At 35.6% G+C, this 15,546-nt stretch overlaps 1 protein-coding gene across 5 annotated transcripts in view; it reads right to left on the reverse strand.

Annotated features, from left to right (window-relative positions):
• TENM2 (teneurin transmembrane protein 2) overlaps positions 1 to 15,546 on the reverse strand; it is a gene marked incomplete at its 5' end in the record, with an annotated part of 931,826 nt that overhangs the window by 428,051 nt on the left and 488,229 nt on the right. For all 5 annotated transcript variants that reach the window (XM_083351308.1, XM_083351307.1, XM_083351306.1 and 2 more), the window contains one exon: positions 7,827 to 8,036. In XM_083351308.1, the coding sequence (XP_083207434.1) occupies positions 7,827 to 8,036 (210 nt within the window). The remainder of the gene's footprint in view (positions 1 to 7,826; positions 8,037 to 15,546) is intronic.

A 15,546-nucleotide genomic window follows, 5' to 3' on the forward strand; every position in this document is an offset into this window, starting at 1 on the left:
ACATAAGTATGTTGTATAGTGTCCAGCTTCACAATCTTGTCAACAACAATTCCATCTGAAAATACTCCTGGAGAGTCACCTGCAGACTTTTTTGTTCAATAAATGTATATGTGGGTATTTATGTGTGTGACATACTTATAAAGGTATGTATGCATACCTTTAGAATAGAATAGAATAGAATAGAATAGAATAGAATAGAATAGAATAGAATAGAATAGAATAGAATAGAATAGAATAGAATAGAATAGAATAGAATAGAATAGAGCTGGAAGGGAACTTGGAGTTCTTCTAGTCCAGCCATCTGCTCATGCAGGAGAACCTATACCATTTCAGAAAAGCAAAAGAATAGAGCCAGATCCAAAAAAAAGTTTAGAAAGATATAAATTGAATAATCTGTTGATTAAAATAAATTGTCTATAAAGTAAAGCATACCATTTATAAAATGAATTGATTCCCTATTTATATTTACTGATGTTTCTGCCTCAAACGCAAACTGTTCTCCAATACAGAAAGAAAATCAAAGAGTCCTGCTATCCTGGACTTGATTGCAGGGTGGATCCACTATGAAAAGTAAGTAATGAAACAATAATGGATGATGGCAAAAAGGCAGAATTCATTTCTTTCTCTCTTCACTTCTCTCACAGAAGGAAAATGGAAGCTGGCCAGTTATCATTATGCTATTGGGGAAACAATGGAATAGCAGATTTAAGGGAAGGAAAAGAGAAGCCCAAATTATCGTAATCCTGGTTAGTGAAAGGATGCTCATAGATAACTACAGAGCCATTCCTGATAATGTTTAAGAACTCTGAGAGGACTAGTGAAGTCCCAGGAGGAGGGCAAAGACTATCCTTCAAACAAGGAAAAGTTGTACCTCAGAGACTATAGACCTGACCCCAAACTGGGCAAAGTCCTGAAATAGATGATCTAGTAATATATTTATAAGTACTTGGAAACTGTAAATAATAGAAACCAGCATGGAAATGCTCCATTCAATTATCTTGAATGGAGTTCATCTTCTTTTTGATAGAGCCACTGGCTTATTAAACCAGTGAATATTGTAGAATATTGTAGTCGATGCAAATTTTTTCCCAATTGCTACTCATGGCTGCAAAACATGGACTCAGAAAAAAGCAGACAGAAAGTGCCTTTGAAGTGTGGTGCTGAAGATGACTACCACACATCCTATGGGTTGTAAAGATCACAAAGAATGACTGAACCTCACCAAAAATATCACCCAAAGCCAGGATTGCCAAATAAAGGCTATCATACTTTGGCCATGTCGTACAAGATGATTCACTCAAAAAGTCAATCATGCTGGAGTGATTAGCAGAAAAAGGAGATGGCACTGCTCTAGAACCTGTTGATTAAAGATGATACCAAGATGCCTATGGTGGATCTGAAGGAGGCAGTATGAGACAGAGAGTAATTACAGTGGCTGAATGCTGAACACAACTGAATGGCTGACAATGAAGACACTATACACATAGTGTAACTGTAGCTTCATCAAGATTTGCAACAGAGTGCATCATAATAATTTCTTTCATAAAATACTAAAATATGAGTTATACGAGGGAAATATGAGGGAAAAGTGGTACACAGCTCTTTCTTGGAGCACTCAGTGATCAATACGTTTACCAATTACTTTGATGAAGGAATTAAGGGGACACTTAGATGAGCAGATGATACGTAGCTGGTATTTCAGAGCAAAGAGAGGTTATTAAAAAACAGATCTAAACAATTTGAGAAGTGGGTTGAAATGAAGAGGATGGGGTTTAGCAGGAGAAAGGTAATATAGTATCCTGTATGTAGATAGGAAAAAATATATATGTAAATGACAAGTATGGGATGGGCAAGTCGGGTTTAGAATGTGGAAAGGAACTGGCTGTCTGAACAACGACAAGATAAACAGGAACCAGAACAGTAATAAAGTGGTTAAGAAAGGAAATGGTATCTTAGGATGCATTAATAGAAGCATAGAAATCAGATCTTTGAAAGTAATTGGTCCACTATATTTTGTCTTATCTGTCCCTATTTAAAGTACTGAGCATCACAGTTCTAAAACAATAGTGAAAAGTTGGAGTATGTTTATAGGAGGGCTATCAAGAAAGTGGAGGGTTGGAAAACAAACTCTATAAGAAATGATTAAAAGGTCTGTGTAGGTTTAACTTATAGACAGAAATTACTGAAGGATGATATGATAGAAGAATGCAAGCATGTGTGTGTATGTGTGTACAGTACACACACATACACACACACACACATAAACACAAGTTGTCACACAGAAGACAAGTATTGAAACCAATGGCTTAAAATTATAAGGAAGTAGGTTCAAACTAGGTATCAGGAGGGATTTCCTAGGTATACAAGCTTTTCAGTCAACGAAACAGGCTGCCACATGATTGTGGTGAATTGTTTCATCAGTCTATAGACAATCTCAGTAATCCAGGTCATGTCTGTCCCAAAGGAGCTTTTCCAAAAGGCAACTGGACTTGCTTTGTTTTTGCTTGAAAATGTTTTGCTTATCATCCAAGAAGCTTCTTCAGTTCTCAGAAGCTTCTTGGATGAGAAGTGAAATATCTTTAATCAAAAACAAAGGAAGTCCAGGTGCCTTTTGAAAAAGCACCTTTGGGTCTTTCATCAGAGGTCTTTACAGGCTGGCAGGAACCTGTGTCAGAAATTCTCTAATGTATCCTTCCCTGAACAGGGGACCAATACCCTTTATGCTCCCTTCCAGCTTTATGATTTTATAAAACTCATAAATACAAGAATACTGGAACACATTCCTCCCTTCTTTGAGAAAAAGGAGGAGGAGATAGAAATGGGAAAGGCAAATACACTGGGAAGACAGAAGGAGAGGAAAAACCCCGTTAAAGCTCCAGAGAATGATTAACATTCACTAGGAAAGCTGTGGCTAATTTAATAGCAAATCTTAAAAATTTCCATGCGGCTCCAGAAGCATCTGTAAATCTGAGGCCAAGAAATCCAAAAGGGTGAGCATGACTGCAGACTGAAGTCCCACCCATTTTTATAAAGGGGCAGAGCTTTGATTCGTGGTTGTGTCTGTCACCTTGATCTACTTGCTCTCCTCACTTTGGATGCCCTCCTTCCCTGATTATTCATATTCATAGCTATTCAATATTCTTCTAAAACCTCTATTAGACTGGAGTGGCATACAGTACATATATTTCTACTTTGTGCCCATTCTAATGTTTTAAATCAGTTTTCTCAGTGGTTGTCAGCAAGTATTAAGATCTAGCCAACATTTCATAGGCAACACGATGGGGTGCTAGCGTTATAATACTACTGGATTATTACAGTATTTGCTTTCCTGGAGGTATTTTCTTCAAAACCCCCCCCCCCAAATTTGGGTTTATGAAACATACTAATATATTAAAGCAAAAACAGAATTTTAAATCTGAGCATTAATCTTTATTCATGTGTTGTCCAAAAATGTCATTAACAAAATAAATTATACTATTTGTACACCCTGTATTTCTTCATGACACACACACACAGTGTCCTAAACAGAATATTGATCAATAAAAGAAAAATGAGAATGAGAAATGTTCCGTAGTTTATACTAATTTTTACATCTACCAAATATTTTTAATAAAATATTCAATTAGCGTAGTTTCACATTCAAAGAAAGTTCATTTTTTCCATTTTGTTTTAGACTGCAGTCTGACCCATCACAGTGTTGCTATATTGCAGGGGAAAAGGTTGAATTTATTTGCTATATGGTTATGTTAATTATGATTGATGTCACTTCACCAAATGATAAGCCAGTCACTCCAATGATGTAATGTCATTTTAAGAGCTATAATCTGATTTCTCTCAAACTGGAAGCTCTGATGAGTTCTAATGAAGATTTATTGTAGATTAAAGATTTTCATAATATCAACAATAGATTGCTTAACTGATGGAAGATTTGATTAAATAATTTTTTTAAGCATATGAATTTTTCACATATATGAAGAATAGTTAGCAGAAAGGGTGCGGGGCAATGTAATAAGATAACTATCATCTTATCCTTGGAAAGACTCATATAAGCCAATTTAGGGATTAGTATTTAATTGTTCGGGTTAACACAAACATAAGTATATATTTCTTCTAGAACAGGGGTGTCAAACTCAATTTCATTTGGGCCGCATCAGCATTGTGGTTACCCTTGAGGGACCAGGTGGGTGGGGCCAGGGTGGGCGTGGCCTACTGGGTGGGTGTGGCTGTATTTCAGCATAGATGACCACCACAAAATTGTACATTGGCTCCTGATGGCCTGGGCCGGAGCCAAGGCAGTGGGGGCCGTTCCCTCACTGTTTCTAGGATGGCTTCGCGGGCCACATGAAACCACTACATGGGCCGGATCTGGCCCCCAGGCCTTGTGTTTGACATGTCTGTTCTAGAAGGATCATTCATTCCTTTAAGTGCTAGTTTATTAAACACAGTGTGACTAACATAATAGTTCACAAATACAGAATTATTTTAAATCTACATATAACAACTCCATCTGTTAAATTGAACAATGATCTGAACAATCTACCTGTAAACATGATAGATGTCATCTAATACCTTTGAATTTCAAAATCTAATAAGGAACTTCATCTCTTCTCCTAATCCTGCATCGATAATAATGACAAACTTGGATTCTGTGATGTTTAAAAGGGGCAATAAACAGGATAAAAATATAACGCTTGTTTATTGTACCTCAAACTATATAAATATAGGCTACAATCAATCAATCAATCCTTATTTGGCCATATACCAGCAGATAGATAGGCTATAATAAATTGTTTATTAAGAAAAACTAAAATTAAAATAAAATACAGAAACAAGCTGTTTTGTAAGTGGCACAGATTTCTAGTAATGTAAGAAGAATTATTGCAGTATATTTTATTATAAAAGCATTTGAGAACTATTATTTTTTAATCAATACATATGTAGAGAGTGATCCCAGTTTTGAGTATTTTGCTAGCAATATTTTTTCCATATTTGAATAGTCATAATTTAAAGCACTGGAAAAAAAACATGAGTTTTTATTCTGCAGAACATGTTTTGCATACAATATGCACAATTATAAGGCTAGGATATCCTGTGGTTGAGAATGAATATCCTGGAGATGAAAGTAAAAACTTTGGTAGGAGACAACATCTATCATCACAGTGATTTAATGAACAGAAAGCCTCTTCCCATTCCAGTATGCGTGGCAACTGAGATAAATATGAATTTGTACAGTAATTAACAGTTATTAATAAGGAGTTCAAAAACAAAATGATTGGATCTACTAAGCAGCAACATTTAACTTAAGATCTTTAAGATCACAATGAGAAAAAAACAGCAAGTTAAAAGTGTGTCAGAATCCATTTATATCATATTCATAAATGGAATGTTTCAAACATTATTCCATGGATTCTGCCATCTCCCGAAGAGAAGAGAATAGATGTGTATTGAACCAGTATTAGGCATTTCAAAGGAAAGGAGAAGCCTTTTGAACTGGGGAAACAAAAGGGGTGGCTAGCATCTGGCTTTTGTCAAGGAAGAGAGCAATAAACATGAAGGGTCCTAAGTTCCTTTTTCCCACGAGGGGGATGATACGAGATAAAGGATGGGGGACTGACCAAATGGGGTTAAGGGGGGTTAACCCGGGAACTCTTTATAAGGGTTTACTTCGTGGAATAATATTAAGTCCTGTCTCATTTCCTATAACCAAGCATGTCATAGTAAAGATTCTTTTTGGAATAGATTTGACTCCAAGAATTTTGTCTTCCTAAGACGTGGTTTGGGGTGGGTCCTGACATTGTGTTTCATTCATTCTGGAAAAGCCAAAAGCAGAGAGAATTCTGGAAACTTCCACTGTATTTTAATAGGATAGGAACACCTTGAAAGAGCCGATCTCATTCATGTTTTGGTTCAAAATCCCATGGGCAGGTGGTGTAGCTAAATTGGCTTGAAAGTTTTTCTTTTTTTTTCTTTTTCTGATTTTCACAATGTTAAACATGACCCAGTAAACTGATTGCAAAGTGACAGAGGACAGTTCTAAGGGATCATTTCTTAAGTAATTAGTGTCATATACTGGCACAAAAAAGTAGTTATGTGAGGGAGGTTATATTCATAATGGACAAGTTTTTCAATGGGCAGTATATCAAGCTCCGAGCAGAGGACACTTTGGAACTTCAGTAACTGGAGTGGAAAAAAGATTGCTACTGCCATCATGTCATGCTTGCTTCTCAGATGCCTTTACTTGATTGTTTTAAGAAAGAAGTTGCTGACCTAGATAGCTGTCCAGTCTGATCTAACAGTGCTTCTCTTTCTTTCTTTCTTTCTTTCTTTCTTTCTTTCTTTCTTTCTTTCTTTCTTTCTTTCTTTCTTTCTTTCTTCTTTTTTTTGAGACTTCATGAAAGCCTCAATTTTAGAATGACTTATCTATAAGCAAGCACCATTACTATAACTTTAAACTTCCATGTATGTGCTTGGAATTGCAACTTAAGATATATAACAGATTTATCATTCTGATATATGAGGACATGTTAAAAGGGGGAAAAAAATCACCAGAGTTTTCTGAAATCTTGTTTTGTTTTCTTCTGCCAAATGCAGATTTCTGGCTCTATAAAAATAAAATCAGCTTTTTAGAGGGCATAAATTGCTAGCCATGCAGTTTCTTGCAAGATGTGTCCAGGGAAAACAGCAGTATGCTTCCCAATTACAGATCTTATGTTCATTAATTATGGTGACATAAGAATAGCATACAATAACAAGCATACTGTGGAACATAAAAGAATACTATAACAAGAAAATTGAATCAGAAGAGGCAAGGCAGGAAATAACAACAACAACAAAACCTTCCCCTGGATACTCTCCCCCTTTATTTTATTATTATCATCATAGACATTTAAAAATTGTTCTTGAAACTTCATTTTTCTACTCCTTATTTATGTATTTATTTATTTATTAGTGGTCCTGATTTATATCCTGCTACATGTTGTTTTTTAATATTCATTTAAAATGGGTTACTTCTTCCTTTTAAAATTGTTCAAATGATTTATACATAGCCCAAAAAACTGCGCCAAAGAAGTAAAATCAATAATACTAACAGAACTCTCAAATACCTAATACAACTTTTCAACTATTTGCAAAATATAGAAATGGAAAAATCACAATGCACTACAATCAAATTGTCAGTGCACTCTATATCTGATCTATTCCTCCCTCATTCTACTTTATCTACAAAGTCCACACTGCTTTTTGAATACCTGATTGGAGTAAAAGGATTTCCCCAAAAATGGAGGTACTCACAATAGAACCTATTTCCTCATTTAAAAAAATGCAGCCTAAATATTTTATAAATTGATGGTCAATTTGAGAGATATAAATACTTCATAAAATGTTAAAAGTTAGAATAACTTGCAATTCTGATAGGAAAATTGAAAGAAACACAACAAATATGAAAATATAAAACATATTACAACAGGGCCAGCATAACATTTTGCATTTTAAAAGGCAAGGTACTATTCTATAAAAATGCAAAGCAGTGCAATACATTTAGTATATATTTCTCCAAAGGTACAAGGCAATTTTCATCAAGTAATAAAATGCATTCATGGTTTCAGTTTTATGAAGATAACTATTAATTCAGAAGAAACTCTAAAATGAAGTTTGACAACAAAAAATGTCCATTTATTAATGTATCAAAAAATTCTCAAGCCACAACAAATTCACAGATAAATATATGTTCATTTCCCCTCATGTCTCTATTTTGAACAACTGTTCTTGCAACAATTAGAATTTGCTTATACAAGCATAATATTTATAATCAAATAATATTTCCTTACCACTGCTGGAAGTTTGTTGTGGCCCTGTGCATGCTCTTAATAGGTATGAATTTGGGCAGAACTCCTCATCAGGGTTGGTATCCATAATTTGATGGGAAGTATTGCTGTCTAGCAAGGGCATCTGGCAGCTAACTGGTGGTGGATTATGGGAGCTGGGCAGCTGAGCAGATGGGAGAAGGCTAGATGAGGACGTAGGTGGAATGGGACGACCTGAAAAAGAGGACAGAAGGATCAAAGTTCAGCAATAAATATAATGAAAGAAAACAGTAACATTGATATTGCTTGTTATCAACAAAGGATTACAGCTGGGATTGAATCAAAGTGGAATATATCCATTGGGTCTGATTTCCCTTTGTATCATATTCAAGACAATAGGACCAGTTGCGCTAAGCAAGATCAAGAAAAAGGGCCAGCATCTTCAGATTTTGCCTTTATAGCATCAGCCTCTATTTCTTCTGATGCTGGATGAATAATGCCAGATTGCACAGAACACAATCTGCTTAGAAAAACATTATAAAGGAAGTGCATCCATCAATTGATTTGCCATCAATGATATTTTCAAAGAGATTCATGGAATGATAATTATCCTTTGGCCACAACAGAAGAATGTAATTCTATTTGGGAAAGTTTTGTAACTTGTTTTTTTCTATACTGAACCAAGAACAACAACATCAACAACTACTACCATTATTAATGTTAGAAAAACTGGTTTATTTTAAGCCCATTAAAAAACTCAAGATTTCAACTCAAAACTATAATAACTAAAGAAAATGAAAACAAAAGGCAAAAATGATCTTTTAACCTGTGGTAAGAACAATGCCAGATATTTTTGGCCACAGACGTTTTCACTCACTTTGTGTAACTGAGGTAAGAATATTACGTTGACCATTTTTAGCAGCAACAACAGCAGTATGGTACAGTAAAAACAAAAAGAATTAAGGCTTGTAAGGAACAGTCAGAAAAAGATAATACTAATACTAATAATATAGACTGCTTTTAAATTCTAGAAAAAATATCTGAACTGTAAGTTTTAATCAAAGGTAAGGTTAAAATTTATCTAGATTTTGGAATTCCTGTAATTTCCATGTTAGTTCAAAGAACCCATATCTAAGTCTAAAAATACTTCAAAGAAAAATAAAGTCACCATAAAGATACCAAAAGTGTATTTCCTGGATGGGAAGCTACAAAGAATCACAGCATCTACCAGAAAAATCCTGGGGCTATTACTCTAATAATAATTAATCCTAATTCCATTAATCCAACCTGAAAACAAAAGCATTGAAAGGACATTTAGCCTTAGAGAAGAAGAGCATATACAAAAAAAAGAGATTCAATTATACAAAGTACAGACAATCTGCATCTTCAACTGAAGCTACTACTGTAGTTAAACGGCAGTTTGTGCAGTTAAAGAAAATAAACTCTTTTTGTTGTTGCCCACTTTGATAAGGGCCACAGAATTCTGCATCAGATGCAGTTTCCAAATCATCTTTGTGGCCAGTCTACCAAAGAATTTAAGAATAGATACTGTGGTAATAAGGACTAAAGGGGGCATCTTTTAAAATTTTTAGTGACCTCCACTTATTTCCACTATCTAGAAATTTAGCAGCTAAACAGAATCGAAGATACTACACCTGCATTGTCTGATGTTTCAAACAGATTGTGGCCTCTTCTAGGTAAGCAAACTGCTCTCCCACCCCCAAATCAGATTTACATATGATTAGTTTTAAATAAACCATCTTTTTTATCCAATGCATTGATTTGCTCAAAAAAAAATCCCTTGGAGTTAGAAAGTTAGAAGTAACAAGTATATTTTCTTCCCATTCTATCCAGGAATACTATCCAGAGGATAAGAAACCACAGCATTCTACATGTGGTATGTTATCCAGAGGATAGGAAACCACAGCATTCTACATGTGGTATGTCATCAGTGCAGAAAACACAAAACAAAACATCCAGATGACCCCCCCACCCAAAAAAACACACACATTGTTTTCCTGTTTGTGGGAAATTCATTTAAACAGCATTTCTTAAACCATCAATAATGCAGCTGTGTGGCCGGCTATAATCATTGTTTAATGTTCTGTTGACTGTTTCCCATTAGTGTAAATTACAAAATGGTTTGCAACCGAACAATAAAAGTGTCATAATGCAACTAATAATTTAAAAGCAATATAAAAATAATACTTTTATTACAAAGGTAGCAGAAAGAACAAGGTGAGGACAAGAGAATATAAAAATCATCCAACTTGTCCATTCGTAGAGGGAAGGTAGAGATCTTTAGCAGATGTCTCTTAAATTTGAGCTGAGAGTTTATTTCAAATGGAGGAAGCCTTGTAAATAGGTCTTCTGCCTATGTAGATAGTAGAGAACCTATCTACAAGTAATTACAGATGGCACATGCTGGAAGACCTCCTCCAAAGTGAAAAATTGATCAGGCTGATAATGCAAAGGCAGGCAGTCTCATACTCCAGTTTCAAGTTGTTTAAGGGCTTTATCTTGGCTCAGTAGCTAACTGCAATGCAGTTGCTTCATGAACTATGTAACATGTGAATGAACAGAAGCTTGGCCACCAAACTCTATACTGAATACACCTCTAGACCACAGAGAGCATATAACTAAACATGGAGTTACCAGGGTGTGATCTGGTAATTAAGGAGATCTATACATTACAATATCACACCGTTGTTTCACATTTTATTATTAGAAATGTACAACAATCATATTTTTGATGCTAAAATGTTACGATTTTCAGCAACATTCAGTACAGTGCACAGGATTAGACAATTCCCAGTGTTACAAGACATTCATGTCAATACTGAAGAACAGAGATAATTCTAATTTGTCAGGGCAAGTTAAGGCTAAATATATTTTGGATTCATTACAATGTCTTTCCTATCCACTTCTGTTTTTTACTGGTTCTTCCTGCCAAAAACAAACCCATCCATCTGTCCTAGATGATATCATTCTTCTATGCCACAATTAGGCTCTTTTCTCTAAATTACTCAATCCAGCTCACCAAGCAGTTTATATGCTTTAAGCCTCAGCATTATACATGTACTCAACAAAGTTATCTGTCAGGGTCAGGTCATTTGTCTGCTGTTACAATTCCTAATGATTGAAGCCATCCGCTTCTCCCTTTTTCTTCCTGATTTACTCAAAACGTGGAAGAGGAGCTGGCGGAAAATTCTTTGCTCTGCCTGTATTTATCATCCCTGTCATAGAAAAAAAGAAGCCGGCGAAGACATGCACCTTGATTGATTTCAAGGAGGAGTAAAAACAGTCTGTATCTATGAAGATGGAGAAGGTGCTTTGGAGTTGCTTCACCATGTGGAAATGTGACCTCCATGTTACTATCAAGGTCAGTGAGGTACTCAAAGATCTACTGCATCAATTTGTTACTTACAAATGTTGAAGAAAGAGGGCCTTAGATAATAGTAATGTTTGGTTATAGGCACTTTAAAATTATATAATTAATTTTATAAGCTCTTTAAGTATATAAGCTGTTCAAAATTTAAAAATAAACCATTTGACTGATACAAGATCAGTGATAACTGCTGTACACATTTTTAAGGGCAGAATCCAACAACATTATATGGTGAAACACAAATCACAAACAAGCCAAGTATCTGCAGCTTTGGAAATGTTTCTGTCATTGCCAAGATGCCAAGGAAACCAAAGAAAGAAGGATTAGCTAAGAATTTTGGCAGTAGTTGCTCTTATGTATACTCACAATTTGTAGCTCCTAACTATATCATACATCACTGACCACTCTTATCCAAGCAAGACAGAGCCTGAGTAACAATATTCTCATGTCTTCTTCTGCCTCAGGCAACTATCCCCACAATCTAATCATGCAGGAAACTATCTATCATAGGAATAGATTCTCCAAGCAGCAGTGTGGCTTTGCATCATTCCTATATGCAATTCCTAGATGGAATAAACATCAAGGCAAAAACTGAATTACACACATTATTTGTTTTGCTTTTTTAGCAGGTGAGGACACTGGAATATAGAAAAGGCTGTGTTCAAGAACCAAAAGTAGATCCAGCATCATCATGCCCAGTGGTTTTGGGTGGTACAGTTTGGCTAATTAGAGTTACTGCTTTAGCAATGCAAGCAATAGTGTCTGAGAAGGCCTCCTCACCAGCCACCATGTTTTTATTTCCAAATTACTGTCCTCCTCCCAAAAATAATCTTTGTTTCTTTAGTACTACATTTTTTATTATTATTATTATTATTATTATTATTATTATTATTATTATTATTGCTTCTCGAACAGTCAGCCAGATGTTTAGACTTAATTTGGCATTTTTATCCACCTATTGAATCTTTTCCTTGGACCTGGCTTAGGAAGATGTCATTGCTTGATGATGTTAAAGACAATAGTACTAGTAATAGTAATAGCACTACTACTAGTACTAATAGCCACAGCTTTTTATCCCATGTTGCTATGAACGACAGATTTCAGAGTACTCCATTTTAGAAAACTACAATCATTGCTATAAATGCAGGTACTGCATAAGAACATCCAACAGTACCTTGACAAGGGCTCCTTCAACACTGGGATAAGGTCAAACTAACAGCAATCTCTGCTGTTGACTTTCAAGTAACTTATGCAATCAAATACATAATCCTCATTATTAATATTAATTGGGATGGCTAACTCTATTGCTAATCAATGTGATAATAAAGTGCAATGTAGCTAACTTACAATAGGAGTTCTGGCTAATACAGTTGCTATCATTAGGAAAATCCTGACTAGTCACAGTGTTTTGCAGTCATGCAGTTCTCATTTACAACCTCCTGCCAGCTTTCCCATTGATTTTACTTGTTGGAAGCTGGAAGTGAATGTCACAAATGGTGATCGTGTGACTGTGAAACACTGTGACTGTCATAATTGTGAGCTGGTTGACAAGCACCCAAATTGCAATCATCTGACTGCAGAATGCCATGACAGCTGCAACTGCGAAGAACAGTAATAAGTTCCCCTTGTTCAGCACCCTCATAACTGAATGGTCACTGAATGTGTTATGTATGCAGGCATCTGCATAGCAACAGCCACCAGGGGGCGTTGGCCTGAACGGTTTTGGCGGGAAACCCAGTTTCGGCGGGAAATCTAGGGCCAACCCCATTGGCTGTCCGCTTACCTGGCTAGGTATTTAAGGAGGCCAGGTAACCCTCATTCCCCAGTACGCTACCCCCCTTCCAATAAAGAGCTGAACACGTACTCCAGCTGGCGTCTCTTCCTTGCGTCGGACCCACTACACAACAGAATGAGTAGTGTTTAAACAAGGTCTACTAGTGTATATGTAGGTATGTGTATGTGTATACACACACACAGCACACACAGCACACACACACATTTGGTTTCAAATACATATGAAAAGGTCAAGGTTTGCTATACCAACCAGTCACTTAACTCTTACTTAACTCTTCTTAAACTAGTAAGAAATACATTTACTAATCATAAAGTAACTAAACTTTTTGCTATTATAAAGCCAGTTCATTTAATACATATGTAAGATACTGAGGTATGTCAATTCAAATTCAGATTCAGCAAATAAGAATTGAAGCACCAAGTCTGGTAATAGGCACATCTAAGATAACCATATAGGAAAACTTTCATACAAAGTGTTTTTGTTTAAACATTGCTTGTGAAATGAAAGTGAAACCATGAAGAATATTCAGTTCTGGTAATCTATGTATGGTCTACCTTCTGTGAATATAGTCAGATGGTTTTCTTTAGAGAATTTGTGCATTTTCTAGGATGGGATCAGTTTGACCAGTTTTAATGAGATACACACCACTTCTAGAATATGCAATGTATATATAATTGTATCTGCCAAAATTTGTCATAGGATTTGATTTCTCTTTAGTTCTTCTTTATCCCATTTTACAGTTTCTTCACAGCTTTAATAAGCTTCTTTTGTAGATCCAATAACAAAATATTTTTCAAGCCATTCTTTTGGTTTTCATTTGTATTTCCCTTTTAATTTTTAAAACTTCAGCCAGTTTCTTTTGTATATCCTGTAAAGCACCTTTTTTCAAATCATTCTCTTAGTTCAGAGGCCCTGCAACATTTTGGGCACCAGGGACTGGTTCTATGGAGAAAGGTTTTTCCGCAGATTGGGGATGTGGTTTTGTGTGCTGCTGACATTTGAGTTATTTTACTTAATTTTAGTAATTCAGTTAATTAACCAATTAAAGATTTTAGTTAATTACTTAATTAATTAGTTAATTTAGTTAAAAACCTTATACTAAAAGACAATGTTCCATATTTATTTGGACCCCTAATCTGTTTATAACTTTCCATATGAAATTTTTATTTAGCTTTTTGTTGTTTATTTCAATTTTTTTAAGTGTTTAACCTTATAATTTATTTATTTTTTCTTCAAACAATAAACTCATCTGATGTTTTTTTTTCAAACTTGTCATTCTTAGCTTCAAGATAGTTAATGGGCAATTTCTGAAAATTATTAGAAAATGAGTTTGGAGACACAGTGTCTGCTGTGGCTGTAAACACAATGTGTCGTGGTTCTGATGCTAAGACCAACAAAATCAGATCTCCGAGGTTAGAGGTTTCCTCAAAGAACATGTTTATTGGTTACAAAATATCAGCATGGTCAAAAGTGCAACCAAGTCTGAAATTCCCTCCAAAGATTAACACTATTACAAAATCAAAATTCCCACCCCAGTGCTATGCAATCAGCTACATTCACCAATAGAATAATTTGGCGGGCTTTCTAACAAAATGCCCAACCTGCTAATCTAATGACCTTGGTTCCCACAGGACCCAGAATTGTTTAGACTAGCAAAAAATACTCTGCACCTCCTCCCTTGCTGGTGGCAACCTAGAACAAGCAAGGTGGCTTCAGCCAGGTTCGTTGTAGAGTTGACACAATGCTTTCCTTCTCCTCCTGGTGTTAAAAATCATGGGAGAGCACTCTTCTGCAATATCATCATGAGAACAACTTTTGGAGCACATGTGGTAAATCTTCTATTCTCTCCTTATCCAGAGAGATTCAAAACAACTAGTCTACTCACCAGTTCCTTAGTCTTTACCACAGTCATCAACTCAGTTTTCTCAGAGCCATCTTCAATTCACCATAGCTTCCTCAGAAGTAGTTTTTGAAGGATGTATTAGGTAAAAGTGCTTGAATCCATACAGAATTGAATCCAGGTTGTGATCTTGCTTGTTTACCTGGGTAGAGTTTAATCCTGCTCTTTCTGAAGAAGCAGGCAGACTCCTTGAGTCTGCTTTGTAAGAAGAGGTGACCCATATCCTGAGGAGAACATCACTGGATTCAATAGATATGGATACTTTTCATCTGGTTCCCAGTACATCTGTTTTTTAGGCTTGCAGTTGCAAAGACGCCTGTACAAGTGAATGATCTATACCAGGGTTTTCCACAGTGGACAACATCAATCCTCAGTGATCAGTGTGAATGTCTATTACTGTTATTATAATCCATTCACAATAAGATGAAGTCATACCTGCCAGCTTTTTACCTGGTTTTGACCTTCATAAGTATCAAGTTCTCCCCAAGAATTCAGAATGTTGTAAACATGGTATATGTGTGGTTTTTTGTAATTGACAAATGGAAATTCTGTCAATGCATAGATTTTCTATGTGATATCTAAGATTTTATGATATGGTATCCAGTGCCAATAATTACTGAGACCACCACAGGTGGTTTATGCCAAAATGTTTCATTTTTTT

Source organism: Vipera ursinii, assembly GCF_947247035.1.
Source record: "Vipera ursinii genome assembly, chromosome: 2".
NCBI lineage: Eukaryota > Metazoa > Chordata > Lepidosauria > Squamata > Viperidae > Vipera > Vipera ursinii.